The following is a 21,979-nucleotide window of genomic DNA, read 5'->3' as shown; positions in this document are numbered from 1 at the left end:
TGCTACCTAGGAGGATACACTATAACTATATACATTTATTTAAGCAATTATATAGTTTAATATTTTCAGATTCTCATTACTTGTACATTTCAGTATGTCAGAAAATGGTGAACGACATTGATTATTTACTAAATAATTAATGTTTTGCTCAAGATTTGTGTCAAGCTGCATTAGGATAGTAACTTGAATTTAATTAAACATACGAAACAGCATATAAAATGTATTTTTATTAAACAACACAATCTTAAATGTTTTGGATCCATAAATTTCTCTTATCAAACCAGGTTTCGCATTTACAACTAAATGATTTATTAAACCGTAGGATTAACTATAGTCAGCTAATTTAACTGATTATTTCAGGTCAGTTGGGGAAAATTTTTAAATATTCCTAAATGAAAGTGATCGAAGCTTAATTTCCTACTCGCCTAAGTCTCTTGACAATAAGACAGTCTCTTAAGTTAGTTAGACTGACCTACTGTGCCATATTTATAAAGCTTGACCTCAAAATCTAGAATTAAGGGGGGAAATATCTTTCTTTATATAGAAAAGCAGCCTTTAACTCAAAGTTTTTGATAGAGGCTCATGGAGTCAGCATATTTTAAGAGATTGTAATAAGTTTAGACCTTACAATATTTTGTATTAAATTCAAATTTCATTTTAAACATTCTTTAAAAAAAAACTATTAAAATATCAAAAACATCTGATTTAAATACAAAAGTCCATTTTTTTATTTAATTTTGTTAACATCATAGGTATTTAGCTACCCTAACCATTACCTTGTAGTCAATGGTATCAAAAGCCTACAGATCTAAGAGTCAGCATAAATATTTGGTCTTTCTGCTTTTGGTGATGGAGAAAGAAAAGAATGTCATATAAGTCTTTAACTTATTTTGAAAAAGCAATATAACTGGTAAAAGTTTGATGATGCCATAAAATGTACTGTGGTTATGTGCATATGCAATAATTTTAAAAATTAGCTTTAATCATCAGGGTTAATCTGGCCACAAAATAAAATTCTGTAGCTTTCTCCCCAAAAGGCAACATTTCTAGATGCAAAATGTTAGAAGTTTGTTGCTATGGATACATTGGGACTAAGCCCATAGTTGCTTGAAGAGATTCTGCACTGAATTGCTACATAATACTTCATTAAAATGATAATCTGAAAGAAATGGTAGCTATAGTCTCCATATTGCATACAAGTTCTATTCCCTTTTGCAGAGCAACATTATACAAGTAAGCTGGTTATGCTTTAACTCACCCAGCAGTTATAATTTGGGCATATTTTCAACCAAGCATTTGTCTTCATGTTTGTGAAGAATTGTGTATTTTGATTACTATGATGTAGTTAACTAAAATGGCCAGCAGAGGGTACCAATTAACCACTGTGTACCATCTATCATTAAAGTACATTTAGAACAGGGGTTCTCAAACTGGGGGTCAAGACCCCTCAGGGGGTCGCAAAGTTATTACATGGGGGGGTCGCGAGCTGTCAGCTTCCAACCCAAACCATGCTTTGCCTCTAGCATTTATAAAGGTGTTAAATAATTTATAACGGGGGGTCGCACTCAGAGGCTTGCTGTGTGAAAAGGGTCACCAGTACAAAAGTTTGAGAACCGCTGATTTAGAAAGAGTAAAAGATTGAAAACTAGAAATAAAGGTATGCTGGTTTGGAGATATTCTCATAAGTAAAGCCCTACTTAGCTTGCAATATTGAGGATTCCACAATATTAGTCTTCCACTGTGTGTGGAGCTGACAGTGGGAGCCCCAGCCACCCCGGGACGGAGAGCAGGAGCCCCTGCCGTCAGCCCCGTATTCCCGCTGTCAGCCCCGAGCCCTCACTCTCAGCCCCAGGTGGCCGACAGCGGAAAAGTAATAAGGTCCATTATTACTTTTCTGCAATTTTACATGGTTTGTCCACAACTCAGCTGCAATTTTTTGACAATCATCCTGCAATTCAAGTAGGGGCTTACCCATAAGGTTTTCCATGCTTTGTTCCTTCACACACCTAACCTGATATCTCTGCACATGTTCAATGTAAACTTCTCTTGTAGAAAACATGCCCATCAGGGTATCCCACACTTACATCTTGAACACTAATGGATAATGCCCATAATATGTTTTAGTAGAGAACAAATTACCTCAATTTACATTTTCTAAAATACCAAACCCAGTAGCTTGAAATGAGGTTATGAAATGCAGATTTAATGCTCCAGTACAATGCAAAGATCAAGTTGCTGTAGGTTTTTGTTTTGGGTTTTGTTTGGGGGGGAGGGGGGAGAGAGGAGGACAAGCCAGTACTAGATCCAATTTTCTGGGTAAGCCTCCTGATACAACACTAACAATTACCTAAACTGTTTTATTTTATTTTTTTAAATCACAACCTAGAGCTTGCCATTGAATTCTCAATTTGTAACGAAACACTCAAGATTGTTACTCACCTTCCTCCTATTCTGTACGTGACTGGTTCCTCTTTTTGTTTCTGTAGTTCTGTCTTGTAGGCAAGAACGCGAGCATTGCAAACCATCAGGTTTTTAACTGCATGCAGCACTTGGTCTTTTTGGGTGCTCACTGCAAGCAGTTTACGGATTCCCTCTCGCATGCGGATTTCAAAGTCAATCTTTTCTTGAATGCTGCATTCCTAGATATCAAGATACATACAAGATTGTCAAGAGACCAAATATTGTAGAACTACAATAAAATCCAATTAATAACAGTACAGAAATTCAGAGTGGTAGCCATGTTAGTCTGTATCAGCAAAAACAACATGAAAGCTTATGCCCAAATAAATTTGTTAGTCTCTAAGGTGCCACAAGTACTCCTCATTGTTACTACAGAAATTGCATTAAGTATTTTTTAGAAGAACTAAGTATTTACTAGATCATTGAAAGCGTGTGGTACCCTAGGTCTTTAATCACTACACAGTCAGTAAGACTATTTCAGTATTTGAAATGAGTATATTTTTTCATATATAAAAGAGAATACTGGAATGAACTGGTGCATACTGGATTATGCATTCAACCAGAAAATTAGGGTGAACTCTAATTCAGGTACTGACATTGACTCACTGTATGATCTGAAAGTTACTTAACATATATGCTTCAGTCACCCCATTTGTAAAATAATGATGTTTCTCTACATCATATAGGTCAGAGGTGGGCAAACTACGGCACACGGGACGGTCCTGCCCATCCCCTGAGCTCCTGGCCCAGAAGGCTAGCCCTGGGCCCTTCCCCCACTGTTCTCGCTCCCCCGCAGCCACGGGGTTGGAAAAGGGGCAGGGGGTTCTGGGGGGCAGTCAGGGGACAGGGAGCAGGAGGCGGTTGGATGGGACGGATGTTCTTCAGGCGGCAGTCAGGGGATGGGGAACAGCGGGCGGTTGGATAGGGCAGAGGTTCTGGGGGGGGCAGGGGACGGGGAACAGGGGGGTTAGATAGCAGGTGGAGTCCCGGGGGGGGGGCGGTTAGGGGTGGGGGTCACGGGAGGGGGCGGTCAGGTGACAAGGAGCGGGGGGGTTGGATGGGTGGGGGGCTCTGAGGGAGGCAGTCAGGGGGCGGGAGGTGGGAGGGGTCAGATATGGGGTGGGGGCCAGGCTGTTTGTGGAGGCACAGCCTTCCCTACCCGGCCCTCCATACAGTTTCGCACCCCAATGTGGCCCTCAGGCCAAAAAGTTTGCCCACCCTTGATATAGGTGTTGTGAGCCCTAATTAAACAATACTTACAGAGTATAAAACTTTTAAACATTCCACTTAAAAAATGTTTTTCAGTGGAGCATCTGTGTATTAAGGGGAACACAGTACAACTAAAAGAGATGGGAAAGATTTGAAATTAACTAAAATATTTTTTTCCCCTTCTTTGGTCATCTTGAAGGGGATATAATCAATAGTGACATCCACTTTTTGGTAAATGTAGCTAAAGAGTTCAAATACACCTGAATATGTAAAAATGTAGACTGCAGGATGCTACTGTCCTTTGTTTAAATAGGATATGAATTTAATGCTTATTAAAGTGAACTAAAAATCAGATTTCAATTAGCTTGTAATAGTTTAAAGATTAACCTACAAAAAGTGCATTCTCTCTGACAGATGAATTAATATTTATAAAGCTCTTTTCCTCCAGAAGGAAGCTACGTATATATTATAAAATATTATCTCACCTACCACTGAAATACAGCATGAAATATATTACCTTGCTATTTTGGAAGGTGGGGAAATATTCTCTGTGCATTATACTTAAGATCTTGTGGGAAATATGAATTTTAGTTAACTTTCCATATTACCTTCCAAAAAATTGAAAATCTGCAAGGGTTACTTGCACTATACCTTCTTGGTTTGCAAATTAAAATCTGTCAACTATTCATATTAATATAGAGGAGAATTAATGTTAAAGGAAGCCAGGTCTCACAGCTAGCACAATGTTGGGGAGCAAGGAAACAGGAGGATGTATAACACACAGCAGATTGCCATTGGCAGTTGGCCCCTCTCAGCCAGTCCTGTCATTAAATGGGCTAGCACTAGTCAGAAGATGGCTGTTTGTAAAAGGTAGCACTGATCAGAATCAGGTCTCTTTCTTCACTCCAACTGCTACAGACCATCACAGTTACTTTTTCTTTCGGTTACTGGTTGTATAGGCTATCAATTTGCTATTGTAGTGAAGGAGGTTGTATCGTGCATCAGGTTAGAGCAGTGGTACTCAGATTGAGGCTTGCGAGCTACAAGCAGCTCTTTAATGTGTCTCCTGCAACTCTTTGCAGCACATGATATTGAAACTCTGATTTAATTATTATCCAGTCAGGATGTTTTTACTATGTTATTAATCAATTGTCGTTGATAAAATAATAATACTTGGTCAGCCATTTTTCTGTGAGAAAAAAAATATATATATATGTATGTAAAAATAGTAAATGAAACAATCAATTCAACATTACTGTGGCTCTTTTGGGTAATGTTGATTGCTAATTTGGCTCCTGAACCACTGAGGTCTGAGTATCACTGGGTTACAGCAGTGTGTCTTGATCTCAATTGATGGTGGGGGCATAAATTACTTCTGGACTATGAAGCAATGGGGCAGGTTTGTATTGAATGGGTGTGTTTATTCCACTGGGCAACTACCCAGTGCCCTGTGGAATAAACAAACGATACCTCTACCTCGATATAACGCTGTCCTCGGGAGCCAAAAAATCTTACCGCGTTATAAGTGAAACCGTGTTATATTGAACTTGCTTTGATCCACTGGAGTGTGCAGCCCCGCCCCCCTGGAGCACTGCTTTACTGCGTTATATCCGAATTCGTGTTATATCGGGTTGCGTTATATCGGGGTAGAGGTGTATGTTAGCAAATAATTGAGGTTTTGTGGTACAATTAATTTGTCTTGTTTAAAAGACTGAAAACCTTAAGATGCCTGCTCCTGGCAGCAAGCAATGGATTCCTCTCAAAAAGGGTAGAATTAAAAGGTGCACCAGCTGCTTCTCACAACCCTGCAGAGGTTGGGAGTTTGGAGAAATTTCCTTTTTCAGTAAATTTGACAACAGCCCACCTTCACTGCGGGGGGGGGGGGGAAAGCAGGTTTCTTCCATTCCCTTCTCCTTACTCTATCCCCTCCATCATTTATTATCCTCCCTCCCCAATTCATTCCATATCCCACATTCATTATCTCCTCCTCCCACTCATGATCTCCCTCTGTCCTGCTCTCTCTCTCACACGGGAGTCTACTGCCCTCCAGCTAGCGGGAGTAAAAATGGCAAGGAGAGAGGATGGTGAGCCCTTACTTCTGGCAAAGAACATCAGCTGAAATGGGGAAGGGCCTCCTCCCAGATGTCTCCTAATTCAGGAAGCAAACATGCAGTTTAGGGTAAACTTGCTTGGCAACCACTACCACGACCCACCTTTTTTTGCAGAGCTCTTTGGTTGCTTCTGGCTAGGCTTTTCTCCTGCTGTACAGAAGGCCCTCAATCTTCCAGCTGGCACTCCTCTCTCACCGCTACACTCCAGAAGCCCCGCTTTCCCTATTTTTAAAGGTATCAGCATCTCAGAATCTCTGTCTCCCGCCTCCCAGCTTTAAAAAAGGGAGCAGCTCCCATTACTCCTTTCCTCTGTCTTCAATCCTGTTAACAGAGCAGTGGTTCACAGACCACTATACTCCTTTCCTGTCCCATTCTAAAGAGTCAGTAGCTTCCTAACCACAGTCAGTCCACTTGCTCGGGCAAAATTTCTCCTTCTCTCAGTAAGTGGGTTTTCCAAGCCCTGCTGTAGAACGCCCTGAACTTGTGTCTGCTTGGGCAAGTCTGTTAAGATGGGCAGAGGGAAAGACAGAAATTAATAAGATATTTTGAGGCAAATTTTGTTAAAAAAAAAAAAAAAATCTTTGTGATAGGGTATTTAGGACTCAGAACAGTTGTGGTGACTGCTTATGCTATGCAGTTCTTCAGCATGCTGGTTGGAAGTGCTCCTCACGTTCAGTTGAACTTGGGATCTTCCCCAGGAGTGGAATAGCCATACATTACTTACATCCATCCCCACACTATTGTGTTTCCTATCATTGCCAGCTTCAGTATAACTCTGGAACAGGCAAAGTGCAAACACTCACCAGTTTTTTCAGAGTAGCCCTAGATGACTAAAGAGAGACAACAAATCGATTAGAGGAGTGATTTAGTGGCCTAATTTGGGAATCACTTGGGTTCCTTTTATTGGCAAAGGATTGCTTGATCTTTTCTAAATCTTACCGAGCTTCCCTCTGAAAGTAATAGCATGCCATTGAGAGGACTGGCAGACCATCATTTAATCAAAGGCTGAGTTTACCAGTACATTAGTCTTTTTATGCCAACAAGTTTCTCCAATTGTTAATTTCACCAATTCAGTTCCATCACTGGTAGCAATAGCATGGACGGGGATCCAGACAGGCACAGCCATTTTAAGCACTCTATTCTAAAGGATTGTCTATAGGGGGAAATAGCCCACAATGGGTAGTCTGCAATAGCTTCCCTGTGGACACTTATTTCACACTAAGAGTGCTTGTGTGAGGTTTAGCTTAATCCACTTTACAAGTGAATTAAACTAAAGTGTACACAGGCATTTAGTGCAGAAATATCCATGTGGGAAGCTATTACAGCATAACTACTGCCCTTTAAATTCACACCCTCGCTTACTTCACAATAGCATCTCCCTGTAGACAAGACCTAACTCTTCTCAAAGCAGGTTTCCCTTTGCAGGTTACACTTAACAGGACCGGCTCCAGGGTTTTTGCCGCCCCAAGCGGCGGGGGGAAAAAAAAAAAAAAAAGCCGCGATCGCAATTGCGATCGGCGGCACTCCGGCGGCAGCTCCACCGCGCCGCTTTCTTCTTCGGCGGGAATTCGGCGGCAGGTGCTTCCCTCCGAGAGGGACCCGCTGCCGAATTGCCGCCGAACAGCCCGACGTGCCGCCCCTTCCCCTTGGCTGCTTGCTGGGCTGGTGCCTGGAGCCGGCCCTGACACTTAAGCTGCCACAAGTTCCCAGGGCCTTATCCTCGTTAGTGGTTTCTTAGCATTCCTACTTTTGGTGCAAAATTCTAGAAAGTTTCCCAGTGTTGACAGGGCCATGGAGTCTCACCAAAATAAAAGCAGCTATGGATTATAAAATATAAATTGACTATATTTATAAAGAATGCCCAAGTCACTCTTAGCTACAGAACTGCTATCACAACATTCTTGGAGCATTTCAGGGCTAAAGCAATGGGCTTTTTTCCCTTAATTGAAAGACTTTTAAACGTTACATTTATAATCATTCCTGGAAAAAAAGCCATAGAAATCAGTTGGAATGGAGAAGTTAATTTACTAAGCTTTTAGTGGACAAAAAATCATCTATACCACAATAGCTACTATATATCATATACTGTAAATAGATGGGTTCTCGGTATCTCAACTTTTGGTCTAAGCCAGAGTACAAGTGCTGTTTACATCAGTAAATCATTTATTAACAATTCATATGTTCCACAATTTGGAAGCAAATAATTTTTAAAAATGCATGCAGTTCTTTGCAATGGCTTTTTATACACTTTAGAGCAGGGGTCTCAAACACGCGGCACGCGGGCCATTTCCTGTGGCCCGCCGAGCGGCCTGCGCCCACCACCCCGGCCTACCTCCAGGCCAGGGGTGGGCAAACTACACCCACGGGATTGCCCCCCTCGAGCCCTGCGCCGGCTGGCATCACGTCCCTGCGGCCGGAGGGGGAGGTCTTGGGGGGGGGGGGAGAGAGAAGCAGAGGGCTCCGTCCATGTGTTGCCCTGTCTTCCAGGCACGCCCCCCCGCAGCTCCCATTGGCCGGGAACGGGGAACCGCGGCCAATGGGAGTTTCGGGGGAGGTACCTGGAGGAGCGGCAAGCAGCGTGTGGAGCCCTGCGTTCCCCTCCCCCAGGGGCCGCAGGGACATGGTTCCAGCTATTTCGTGGAGCGGAGCGGGAGCGGGAGTGGGGCCGGGACCGGCAGCCTGCCCTGGCCCCGGTGTGCGCTGCTGCCACCCCGGAGCCCGAAGCCCTCCTGCATCCCGCCCCCCAACTTCCTGCCCTGAGCCCCCTGCCTGCACCTCAACCCCCTGCCTGCACCCCAACCCCCTGCCCTGAGCCCCCTGCTGCATCCCACACCCCTTCTGCAACCCAACTCCCTGCCCTGATCCCCCTTTCTGCACCCCAACCCCCTGTCCTGAGCCCCCTGCTGCATCCCATACCCCTTCTGCACCCCAACTCCCTGCCCTGAGCCCCCTGCCTGCACCCCAACCCCTGGCTGCACCCCAACTCCCTGCCCTGATCCCCCTGCTGCATCCCACACCCCTTCTGCACCCAACCCCCTGGCTGCACCCCAACTCCCTGCCCTGAGCCCCCTGCTGCATCCCACACCCCTTCTGCATCCCAATCCCCTGCCCTGAGCCCCCTGCCTGAACCCCAACCCCCTGCCCTGAGCCCCCTGCCACATCCCACACCCCTCCTGCACCCCAACTTCCTGCCCTGAGCCCCCGCTGCATCCCACACCCCTTCTGCACCCTGAGCCCCCTGCCTGCACCCCAACCCCCTGCTGCACCTCAACTCCCTGCCCTGAGCCCCCGCCACACCCCTCATGCACCCTCTGGGGGCAGGGAGGGGGCGGAGTTGGAGTGGGGACTTCGGGGAAGGGGTTGGAATGGAGGCAGGGAAGGGGTGGGAAGAGGCGGGGCCTCATGGAAGGGGTGGAGTGGGGGCAGGGCCGGGGACAGCAAGGGGGTGTGTGTCAGTGATGAGGCCCTCGGGCCAATGAACTAGCCCTCATGTGGCCCTCGTGGTCATTTGAGTTTGAGACTCCTGCTTTAGAGTATCTCTTCTACAGAATTTTGCAATAAAATAATAAAACATGTTTAATCTAGATGATAGCACTGCAATAATTTATTTCCGACAACTAGTTTCTTGCTGTGAAGCTTTTGTACTGAAGTGCTAACTGTTTTTATCATGACAAAATGCATTACCATGTTCTGATTACCCTTTTGCTTCCTCCACGCACAGAATCTTAGTGGTCCAATAATAGTACCTTGCACCTACATAATGTTTTTCATCTGTATCTCACAAAGCACTTTAGAAGTGAGTACAAGTATGGGCCCCATATTACAGATGGGGAAAATGAGAGAGAGTAAGTGCAAATCAAATCAAGGGCACAACTGACAATAAAACCCAAGCCTCTTGATGCCAAGTCCTGTGACCTAACCATTAGATCAGACTGCCTCCCTATCTGGGAGAATTCTTGAAGTACATAGTATTAGAAAAATGGGATTCCTCCCTGTTTGCAACTCATAAAAGTACTGGTGTTTGGCTCCAACAGCAATTGATCTTTACTGTATTTAGATGTATGTTAAAAAATAAGGGACACCTATCCAACACTCTATACACACATCCTGCCGTAATTTACAAAAATAAAATTAAACTCCTCTCCATCTCCACGTGCTCAACCCTTATCAAAATCCACCTGCAGTGGCAACCCACACAAATAGTGGGCATCTTGCAGTGTGCTCTGAAATTCAAAGTATATCCATTTACAGAGTTATAAAACGGATACTGCTCTAGCCAATGCAATAGAATTTTTGTTATTGTGGTAATATTGCTGTAGTGCCCCCTCAGGACTTGATTCTGCTAGGTATTATGTGTGTGTGTTTAATAAAAAGGAGGTCCCAGCCCCAACTAGTGTGTAATCCAAGGCCCCGATTCTGCAAACACTTACACACTTGCTTAATATTAATAGCATGAGTAATCCCATTGATTTCATTGGGATAGTACTTAAAAATGTCATCAGTTGCTGAGCCTTATATCCACTAGTGTCCCCACGGTTGCCCCCGCTGATTTCAATGACATTGATCACGTGAATAAGTGTTGAATTCTGAATCCTGATGAGAATGATTTTAAGATTATGAATTAATACATAGGATAACAAATAGGACCTGCACTCTCCTATCCAAGTAAATATTAAGCAACTGAATTTGACTTCAGGCAATTCAAATATGGCTGAATAGATTAAGTAAATTGTCATGAATAAGTTATTTTTTGTCATAAGTATCAATTAATTCCTTTTAAAACATTGCTAATTTGAAGTTATATTGATTTTAAGTGGATTTAAATTTTAGCATGGCAGACTGACAGCATGGGAAACCAAAGTCATATACGCATCCATCAACACAGGTAAAGCACAAAAGTCCCTACATGAGAAAGGGGTCCCGCATCATTCCATCAGTATGTTTCATCCTTGTCATGGAATGAAAATGTCTGAGAATGAAGGTGTTTGTTACTACTATTATTATTTAGGAGCCCTAGTCATGGACCAGGATCCCAATGTACTAACTGCTGAACAGGATTCCACACAAAGGAATCCTCTGCCCCAAAGAGCTTACAATCTAAATGAGAGAGACAAGGTGGGTGAGGTAATATTTTCTATTAAGACCAACTTCTGTTGGAGGAAGAGACAAGCTGTTGAGCTTCAGAGATCTCTTCTTGAGGTCTGGGAAAGGTAACCAGAGCACCACAGCTAAATACAAAGTAGGACAAATTGTTAAGCATAAGGGATTAACACATGTTGCAAGAAACCTTTTCAAATGAAGTGGGTAATCCTGGGACCAATACATCTACAAAACTGCAAACTACAAGCTAAGTATAATACAATAGACAACAGATGGATACAGATAGATTAAGAGGGGCCACAAGGAACAATGAGACAACATTGGTCAGCATGATAGGCTGTGGTCTTAGCACACAAGTGGCCTAACCGCTGTCCTGCCTCATTGCGCAAACATTGGTCTCACTATGGAGACTGTCAACAAGGGCAACTATCATAGCTTGGTATGGGGCTAGATGGCTCAGGGGACAGTAAGCTGGCTAACGTCATTTACTCATGTTTGGTTAACAGTATGTTGTAGATCGCTGGGGATAAGGTCCATGTTACAAGACCCACCCATTTTATTTTTCATGAGACAGGGCCATAGTTCTCAGATGGAAAGAGTTAAGCCAGTGACACAGTTCTTTCTCCTATTATTAATCACAGAATCGTAGAATATCAGGGTTGGAAGGGACCCCAGGAGGTCATCTAGTACAACCCCCTGCTCAAAGCAGGACCAATTCCCAACTAAATCATCCCAGCCAGGGCTTTGTCAAGCCTGACCTTAAAAACCTCTAAGGAAGGAGATTCCACCACCTCCCTAGGTAACCCATTCCAGTGCTTCACCACCCTCCTAGTGAAAAAGTTTTTCCTAATATCCAACCTAAACCTCCCCAACTGCAACTTGAGACCATTACTCCTTCTGTCATCAGGTACCACTGAGAACAGTCTAGATCCATCCTCTTTGGAAACCCCTTTCAGGTAGTTGAAAGCAGCTATCAAATCCCCCCTCATTCTTCTGCAGACTAAACAATCTCAGTTCCCTCAGCCTCTCCTCATAAGTCATGTGCTCCAGCCCCCTAATCAGTTTTGTTGCCCTCTGCTGGACTCTTTCCAATTTTTCCACATCCTTCTTGTAGTGTGGGGCCCAAAACTGGACACAGTACTCCAGATGAGGCCTCACCAATGTCGAATAGAGGGGAACGATCACGTCCCTCGATCTGCTGGCAATGCCCCTACTTATACAGCCCAAAATGCCGTTAGCCTTCTTGGCAACAAGGGCACACTGTTGACTCATATCCAGCTTCTTGTCCACTGTAACCCCTAGGTCCTTTTCTGCAGAACTGCTTCCTAGCCATTCGGTCCCTAGTCCCTAGTCGGTCCCTAGTCTGTAACAGTGCATGGGATTCTTCCGTCCTAAGGTGGCACAGACTAAGTGCAAGACAATCGCAGGTCTGTGGCCTCCCGCCAAACAGGCAAGTTACGTGGGCAGAAAGGGGATAGGACCAGGGCAGGACCCTATGATCAGACCAACTCCGTTCAGCAGGCTGCACAGGGGTTGTTACAAACTGCTACCATCACAATTTGCTAACAGCAGCAGTTACTGACATTGATTGGTGTTCTTTTTTGCAGCCTTGTCACAATGTGCTACCTCTCACCTTTCCTGTCCTCTGGTCCAGGCAGGGCTGGATTATGACATTCTGAGGCCTAAGCTATGTCAAGTGTAAGAGGCCCCATACCATTAAAACAAAAATTATTTTATTATTTTCACAGAAAGGAAATTGAATATATAAACACGAAAGCTTTATAGTTGCATATATACAACAGCAAAGTTGCAAAAATAGAATAAAAATCTAAAACATGTCTTGCAATATGCCTGTTTGCATTATAAAATTGTTTCAAATTAACACATTTTTGTCTATGATTTCTTAATTAGTAGATATGAAAACTTTATATCTACAGCAACACAAAAGCAGTTAGTTACACAGACGAGCTTACTTAATGGAATCAGTACAACCTGCAGTATGTCTGTCTGCACATCACATTAATTTTAACATTGAAATTTAAAACATTTTCTTTCATGATTTTTGGAGAGCAAAGTCATTGATAATGTCCTCAAATGATAACCTATGGAGTTTCAATGCACAGAATGCTTAGGGCAGATCGATTTTCTTGCAGCATTTTCTAAGCAGACATCTCTCTTCGCGTTCGCTTTTCTATCCTCAGTCTCCCCCAGGACCACTAATTAATCTCGAGTAAACACCTCGGACACAGAGTGACAACAAGCTATATGCGTGAAAGAGAAAAATAATTTATCAGAAAGACTGGTAATCTCTAGAAATGGCATCGAGAAAGTGAAAAAAACTAGCCTATATTCAAGCAAATATAATGAATATTATAGGCTTTAATAGCCTATAAATCATATATGCACATAGTTTGAAATTACTTGCTCACCAAGTACTCAGAATATTTTGATATATATGCACATCTTCCTTCACTTCTCTCAAAACCCTCTATTTATCCTTTCATCAGCACTCTCTGATATTTACTGTTAAGGTTCCCGAAACTGATGGGGGGAAGCCAACACAAATGTATCCTCCTCAAGATCCACTCGACCCAAGTCCATAAGATAATCACCTGCAAACTCAGTCATGTGAAGCATGGATAGCGCATGAAGCAGAAAGCGGCGTGTGCACTAAAATACACAATGGTATGTATGTACAGATCAAAAGAAAGAACACACTAACACTTAAGAAAATGAAGAAAAACAGGAGCGAAGGCACTATACGACTGAGCATGCTGGACCGTAAACAAAATAGCCCCCTTCCGGCTATTACCAGCCAAGGGGGACGCTATACATGACAGGTTTCAGAGCGGTAGCCGTGTTAGTCAGCAAAAACAACGAGGAGTCCTTGTGGCACCTTAGAGACTAACAAATTTATTTGAGCATAAGCTTTCGTGGCCTAGAACCCACTCCTAGGACGAGTCCCATACAAGTATGAGCTTGGCAGGATTGCTTCACGACACTGCCGTCTCCGACCTCACATTTTCCCCCGATTCTATCGACAGTGAGATTATTTATTTAAATAAGTTATGAAATCACGGTCAGAATTTTACCAGTAGCAGCTGGCCAACAAAATGCTGCCTTAGGAGACTGATAGCAGACTTACTTGTAGGAATACAAATTTTACAAGTGCAATTATGTTTTTTTCTCAGCCCTGGCCTCCCACCTGTCAATAATGAACAATTAGTGAAGGGTAAGGTAAGAGTATTTGTGTAGCCAGATGTGTATATTTTTATCATATTTGAACAAAAGTGTCTATCTTTAGAGAGACTCTTTTTTCCCCGTATCTCCTTTATTTATCATCCGATTTTGATAAAATTTGAAATGGAGTCAGTTTTTTCTTTTTTAGAGGCCCCTCATTTTGCGAGGTCCTAAACTGTAGTTTAGTTAGCTTATGCTTTAATCCAGCTGAGGGGTTATAAATTGTGATGGTTGGGTGTACACTTGTCAGAATTTTGCTATCTATCATTCTAAGTGCTAAGAGTAAGCAAGATAGCATTTTTAAAAGTAAATAATTTAAAGGAGCAAAACTAGATTTACAGTCGATTACAAGAAAAAGGTAGTCCAATTCAGGCAGTGAAAAGAGCAGCTGAGACAGATTTGTAAACGGCTATAAGGCTTTATGCAGACATATAAGTGGCTAAGGAATTATTTTAAAACATTAAAATAAGTAAAATTATAATAATTTTCGAAGGGGGTGGCATGTGAAATATTTCTCTGAATCAAGTCTGCTTTTGCAGCTCAATGCATCATACCAGAAGGGAAGCGCTGCTGTGTATAAAGCAGCAAAGAATCCTGTGGCACCTTATGAGACGTATTGGAGCATAAGCTTTCCTGGGTGAATACCCACTTCGTCAGACGCATGCTGTGTCTAGGCACCGGGAGGCATTACGCCTCTCAGAACACAGCCCTGGGAAGTGGGAGCTCAGCGGCACCGTCCTGCCGGGGAGGGGAAGGGAGGGGGGAAAGCCCCGCTGCCCCCCACACCCTATTTTTTGCACCCCCTGTAGAAGGCTCAGCCCGGCCGGGTAACTCCCCCGGGACCCTCCCTAGCCCGGCGGGGGCTCCCCTCGGACTCCATCTGGCAGCGCTCCTACCCTGACTGTGCCCCTCAGCCCCCCTCGCAGCCAGGCTGCCCCCGCACAGACTGTTCCCCTCTGAGCAGCAGGGAACAGCTGCAATCCCCAACGAGGGCAGTCAGAGCGGCGGCTTCAGCTGACGTTACTGAGCATGCTCAGTTCGTAAGCGCACGCTCGGCACCAGCTGCGGCCCTGCCTCACTCCCCCGCCGGGTGCTGGCCTGGGGGTGCCGGCTCGCTCCTCACGCACTTGCCGGAGGGAAGCGGCCCGGGACCCGGCTCGGCAGGCTCCAAGCACTGGGCAGCCTCACGGAACAACGCGCGGGGAGCTGCTCACCGGCTCCTCCTGCTCCGGGCAGGTGGCCCAGGGACCCCGGCAGCGCTGCATCTCGAGCCGCCCGCACCAGCGTTCAAAACTCCCGCTCCCAGCCTCCCATCCGGCCCAACGGCAGCCGCGGCCCCGCCCACAAAGGGAGAGCTCGGCCCAGCCCCGCCCCCACGCAGGGCTCTTCAGCGGGCCCCGCCCCCACGGCGACTTCCCATCCTAGCCCGTCCGGCGAGCAGCGCTCAGTGGTACCCGCCGCAGGCCCGTGTCTGTTGCTGTCATGCCCGTCAGAAGTTGCTGCTTGGCTGGAACTGAGCATGCTCAGTAATATCCAGTGAAGCCTCTGCCCTGGCGAGGGCTAGGGACTCGGGTGACAGTTACCAGGGCAGGGCGAGCTGTCTGCAGAGGGGCTGCAGCAAAATTGGGGGTGGGGGTCAGCGGGGTCCCCCCCTCCGCAGGACGGTGCCGCTCAGCGCTCGCTTCCCAGGGCTGAGTTCTTAGAGGCGTGGTGCCTCCCAGGGCTGGCTCCAGCATTTCTGCCGCCCCAAGCAAAAAAAAAAAAAGCCGCAATCGCGATCGCCGGCAATTGGGGAAAAAAATAAATAAAAAGCCGCGACCGGCGGCGGCAGTTCAGTGGCAGGTCCTTCGCTCCTAGAGGGAGTGAGGGACCTGCCGCCCCCGAATTGCCACAGGTGCCGCCCCTCTCCCTTGGCCGCCCCAAGCACCTGCTTGTTAAGCTGGTGCCTGGAGCCGGCCCTGGTGCCTCCCAGTGCCTAGACACAGCAGCGCTTCCCCATCTGGGCTGAGGTATGGCGCTGCTAAAGGAGACTTGGAAGTGTCCCCCACCCATCTGTCGCAACTTGCTACCCCTGCTGGACTAGAGGATGGTGAAAGGCAGAGGCAGTAAAACAGCACATCCACCCTTGTCGGTAACTGCAATTTGTGATGGTGGCAGTTTGCAAAATTACACTGGCTCTTGCTCCCACTGAAGTTAATGGGAGTTTTGACAGTGATTTCAGTGCAAGCAGGATTGGGTCCGTGGTGCATAAACTCACCAAAGCAAGGACTTTGGCTTTTATTCCTTTGGTTATGGTTATGGCTCCTAAACAACAAGGATTTAAAAAAAGTGGTGATGGAACAGTGTAAACATGATTTGGGGCTACAAGAAAAAGTTAAAGATTTTTTTGTTTCTCAATGCTGGTCTACATGTCCTAAGGTCCTTTATGAATGTGTGCCTGGATTCTGCTAAAACACTGTCAGGAAAACTAAAATAATACAAATTCTTCTTGGGATTTTTTTAAGTTATCTGTTCTAGGCACCTCTTGAAAAATGAAGAGTGCAGAATCCAGTGGTTGTTGAGGGTTCAGTCTCTTCTGAACAGCAATAGTGAATCTGAAGCTTCACTTCAGAATGAATTTTTGTAGGTGAATTACAAATCCTTGGACATTGAGTCTTAAATGAAATGCTGATAAAGTTATGTGAAGGGGTGGAGGTATAGAAATTGACAGGATGCCAATATTTATAAATTATAACAAAACGTATACCTTACTACAGTTAATATTTGTGGTGTTTGCAATAAAGTTCTGCATTTTCAGAGTATTAGCCAGTATATTCATCAAGAATATAATCATGCATCATTAAAATACATTATTTTGAATACTTGGATAACATTATTGAAACATCTATTAATTTCATAATGTCTAACCAGGAAAATCAATCAAAGTTGAATAATGACCTGTTTCAAGAGAGAATTTTCTTGATATTCATTTTCTTTACTATTCATTATCTTATTTTTTTCTAAAATAGGTCAATACCAGTTCTTTCAGATTAATATTCTTTAACAGACTGAAAACAGACAACTGTTCCTGAGCTTTTAACAGTAGGAGTGCCATATGTAGTCAGAGTTCAAAATGAAGTAATACATCAATTTTTAACTGTATTTTTGGGATGTCAATTTTCCTTTTAATTATGCAATATTAATGTGATGATACTTCAGTAATTGTGTTAGTTCTGCTAGTTATGTGTATTGTGAAAAATTAAACATGTAATTATTCATCATATTTAACTTCATAAGAATGGAAACCATCTCTGTCTGCTGCGGTTTTGCAGAGGCGGGTTTCCTTTACCAACTCTAACCTTGCTCCACAGCGTGTTTGGTTGGGCTTCTAAGTACTACCTCTTCCTCTCATTTGTTAGACCTTGGCTTTTCCCTTTAAGCCTTTCCTTAGATAATAATTCCAATTTACTCTCATGAAACCACATTTCTTCAGAAAATATAAGTTAGCATTTGTGACACAGCTGAATGCTGGAGTGGGATAAATACTTCTTGTTAGTAGCAAAAGGCATGGCTTTATGGAGAAGACAGAATGGATGGGACAATATGTTAATATAAAGTACAAAAATGTGATTTAGAGAATCTAAAACCCCATTGCTTCATCAGGGTTACACATACGTGTTTGAGAGTAAAATTTGTCCCATGGCATTTACAGTCTAAGCGGAAGGGTACAGTGCTTGTTTTCTGCACAGCAGGTAACACAACTCTGAATCGACTGGCATGAAGAGCCCATATGGGATGGAATTCACACCTCCCCACAAGAAGTCTGTGTAACTGTTTGGGGAACTAAGTGGGAGCAGAAAGTATGGTATTCGGTCCCCAACATGCAGTGGGCTCCAGGCTACAACATAGCTCCTCCATTGCTGTTATCCCAGTGTATGGACTAGAATGGTGACTGCACATTCTGGGGGGGATTGACAACCCTAGATTATATAGCCACAGGTGGCATGGCTTGAGCCCCAAAAATCCCATTTGTGCTGAACCATTTGGAACTAGCCTCACTGCTGGCATATTTAAATTCATTGGAGAAACCCACTCAAGATGCAGAAGGCTGTATGTTAGGCCACAGCACAGCCCATTTATACAGCCCAACTGCAGAGTTTATGTTATGCAGAGGACCTTATGCTGGATTGAATTTCATCCACTGTGAGAGGCCACCTCTTCCCAAAATTTAAAATCATCTTTACTGCAATGTGGCAGGGCTCTACTGGCCTAGGCAAAAAAGATCCATGTACTAAACTTGCATCCCCTACATATTTTAATACTAAACCACAGACTTAGCAGAATATTTTGGGGGACGTTTCCATAAGTATGAATGATTTCTAAGAATTGCTTTGAAAATTGATTCACAAGGCTAGCGGTTCTTAGTCCCATCCCAAACTGTTAAACAGAGCATGTTATGATACTGCATAACCCGTAACATGATTCCAATGAAAAGAACATGCTAATTATTACTTATTTGTCTTTTGGTAGCACCTAGAGGCCAGGACCCCATTGTGCAAGTGTAACCCACACACCTCCTGGGTGTGGTGTTCTGTCCCATCTAGAAGCACCAAGACCAATTAGAGAGATTGAATCTGCTCTACAGCCATAACTAACAGCCAGCTGGCTTTTAGCTCATGCGGTAGAGACTCATGCTTTAAGTTCCAGAGGCCCCAAGTTTGATCCTGCCTGCCGATGACCGGGGTCTGTCAACGTTACGAGTGGGGGCTCGTCCGGGATTTCAACTGGGAAGTCTCTGAAGCTCGGGATGTGCTTCCTTAGCTAGAGAAAGTATGTAACCCACACCACCTCCTGGGTGTGGTGTTCTGTCCCATCTAGTGGCACCGAGACCAATTAGAGAGAGAGATTGAGTTTACTCTACAGCCTTAGCTAACAACCAGTTGGCTTTTGGCTCATGCTTTAAGCGCCAGAGGCCCCAGGTTCGATCAGGGTCTGTCGGCTTTACCCTAGGTACTTGCAATGCAGATACAACACCATGCATCTGCAACCCAATAGTTGCTCCAGGTGTTTTACAACTTAGCCGGTTCTTCCAATCGATCACCCCAGAACAAATCAACCTATATTCAAGTTTCCCAGGAGCACTTGCTTCCAGAAATACTACAGAGTTTAACAGGATACATGTCTCAAGAGCACACCAGAATGGTTCTGCCAAAAACAATGTGGGTGTGTGGCTGTGAAAAATCATTGCAAGGACAAGTGAGGCCAGTCTCCATTAACTACTCTTTTAATATCTCTTAAAGAGGGTTTTTTTCCCCCTGTAGTGAAGACAACCAATGGGATTCTGTGGGAGCCTTGCTAGAATTTTACATTGCTAATTAGAATGCTTGTGAGGCACACTTTGTCAAATCCGCCTTAATGGACCCCACAATGTGATTCTATTAATAGCATAAAGGGGGTCATGCCTTCAGTCCTTACACATTTAACAGACATTGACTTGAATTGGAACCAAGAAGAAATCAATGAAAGTTGTGTGTGTATAATCACAGTATGGCTGGGTCCCAATGAATGTGAATATTTACTACTCTCCTTGAGTCAATTTTTTTCCTGCCTGGTTCAAACATCATTTTATTTTATACTAGAAACATTTTAAATTCAAAATGTAGTCTTTCATTCAGTTCCATCTCTATTTGCTTTGGTTGTAATTTGTTTTTATTTACTAAGCCCCTAGTTTTGCTATAAAATCAGGGTTTATTATTCATTTGAGCTGAAAGATGTTTAAGTTAAAAAATAAAACGTCAAAAGAGGGTTCCCAACAAAAGTGTTATTCCTTTTCTCTTAAATAAATGTGGGATTGATATTTTTACATTGCATTTTTACAAAGAGTGAGTTTTTGTTTTTGCAGGCCAGGCTTGATTAACTCTCTGACTAGGTTGACCTTCTGTGGAGATACTGGCAGATATTCTGAACTGGGGATGAAGGGGGCTTTATGCCACCTTTGCAGTCGAGCGGCATAAAGCTGTTGTGCTGGCCCTATGCCACAAGTGGAGTTTCTAGATAGTCAGTAAAACCAGCCTCTGGCTCCTTTATTCTGCTGGAGATGGAGCAGCACAAAACAGCAGAAGGAGGCCAGAATTAGGCCCAGGATCCATATCCTGGCTTTGGCAGTGCACAGGCAGAAGATTTTTTCAGAAGAATCAGCACCTCAAACCATCCTTTTATTTACCACCTGTTTGTACATCACAGCAGTTCAATGATTAAAAGGTTTAGCTTTCTTTTAGCAGAAGAGAAGTTGGGTAGTAGAGGAAACATCACTATCTATCTAAATTACTGCTCTGTTTGAGTGTTGCGTCAGCAAATTATTCTAAATGTAAGGCCTTTCTTTTTAGTTTAGCGCGTATAAAATGTCTACGCTTACTCTTGACAGCATTGCAATATTTTTCTTGGTTCCCACAGCTTGTTACACCTACTCTTTGAATATCAAAGATTTCTGGCAGAAATGTGTTCAACGCATACTGTACTCTGTTTAGATATTCTCCTAAGTGGAAATACGTCAGATATAAATCTTTGTATAGGCAAGTATTTGCAAGGCTTTATAGCATTTGATTTCTCAGAGTTTAATTTTAAACTGAAAAAGGAAGCGTTACTATGGATTACCATCACATGCCACCATTTTAGATACAGCTAATGGCACAAATTTATCACCAAAGGAATTTAGTTCAACTTTGATCTTCTTCTGCTTCTTATTAAAGTAAAGTTAGTGCTAATTTAAAGAGGCAGATGTTAGCCCTAGCAACAAACAGCTTTTATTTGAGCCTGGTCCAACAACAGTTGAAGTCAATGAGAGTCCTTCCATGGACCTAAATAGTCAGTGGATCAAGCTTTTTGTCCATAAAACATGCTGATTACAAAAAGGGGGGAGGGATAGCTCAGTGGTTTGAGCATTAGCCCGCTAAACCCAGTGTTGTGAGTTCAATCCTTGAGGGGACCACTTAGGGATCTGGGGCAAAAATCAGTACTTGGTCCTGCTAGTGAAGGCAGGGGGCTGGACTTGATGACCTTTCAGGGTCCCTTCCAGCTCTATGACATAGGTATATCTCCATTTTAAAATTCTTTCCATGTGTGTGCCTCAGTCTTGACCTGGATAGATATCCTTTATGAGGGTGAACGTCATCCTTTGGATGAGAGACAGCTGGCTAAAACCTAATTCAAACAAGATGGAAATGATGGATGAAGAAAGGACATTGAGGGTTTGATGGGTAATAGTTTGCCCATCTTTTGTTCAAGAGTTTTACAATTTTGGAGTGCTCTGCTAGTTGCTTCTGCAATTCCAGATGGCAATGGAAATTAAATTAAATTAAGAAAGTGCTTTTCTACAGTATTCACGGCAACATCAGAGATTTACCAGATCAATAAAAGATGTTGGTAGTATCTGTAGTTTGTAATATTTCTAGCAGAAATATTAAAAGACCAAAACAGTATAAGGCTAATAATTATTAGCATGTGCTTTTCTCCTATCATATAGAATCCAGAAATTGGGACTACTCTAGGACTAGATAGCTCAGCCTCTTGCAAATGGCTTTATTTTGGATAAATGCAGTCAGAATATATTTTGTAATAGAAATATACAGTTACAAATAATCTTCCCAAGAAAATTTGGAAAGCAGTTTTGAGTTGGTCAAACAATTATATTCATAATTAAGGCAACTACATCTCTAGTCCTGAACTTCAATTTGACATTGCTTTAGATACTAAAATTGCTCATACAAAGTTTCTTACCCCATTGTCACTGTGTTGGGTTTTTTTGAGAAGTGTTGTGCACAGATTCCACTTCTGTTGCACACGCGCCCCATGAGATCAAATTCTTTTGGCCAGCAGTGTCT

At 43.6% G+C, this 21,979-nt stretch overlaps 1 protein-coding gene across 1 annotated transcript in view; it reads right to left on the bottom strand.

The window, feature by feature from the left end:
• Window positions 1-15,385, bottom strand: part of RTKN2 (rhotekin 2) — a 65,985-nt gene extending 50,600 nt beyond the window's left edge. The window contains exons 1-2 of the mRNA XM_065408413.1: window positions 15,335-15,385; window positions 2,440-2,639 (exon numbers count right to left, since the gene is read on the bottom strand). Of these exons, the coding sequence (XP_065264485.1) occupies window positions 2,440-2,639; window positions 15,335-15,385 (251 nt within the window). The remainder of the gene's footprint in view (window positions 1-2,439; window positions 2,640-15,334) is intronic.
• Window positions 15,386-21,979: the final 6,594 nt, after the last annotated feature.

This window comes from Emys orbicularis, chromosome 7, assembly GCF_028017835.1.
Source record: "Emys orbicularis isolate rEmyOrb1 chromosome 7, rEmyOrb1.hap1, whole genome shotgun sequence".
NCBI classification, from domain to species: Eukaryota; Metazoa; Chordata; order Testudines; family Emydidae; genus Emys; species Emys orbicularis.
Note: the sequence above shows the minus strand (reverse complement) of the source record. Positions and strands in the feature narration are given on the sequence as shown.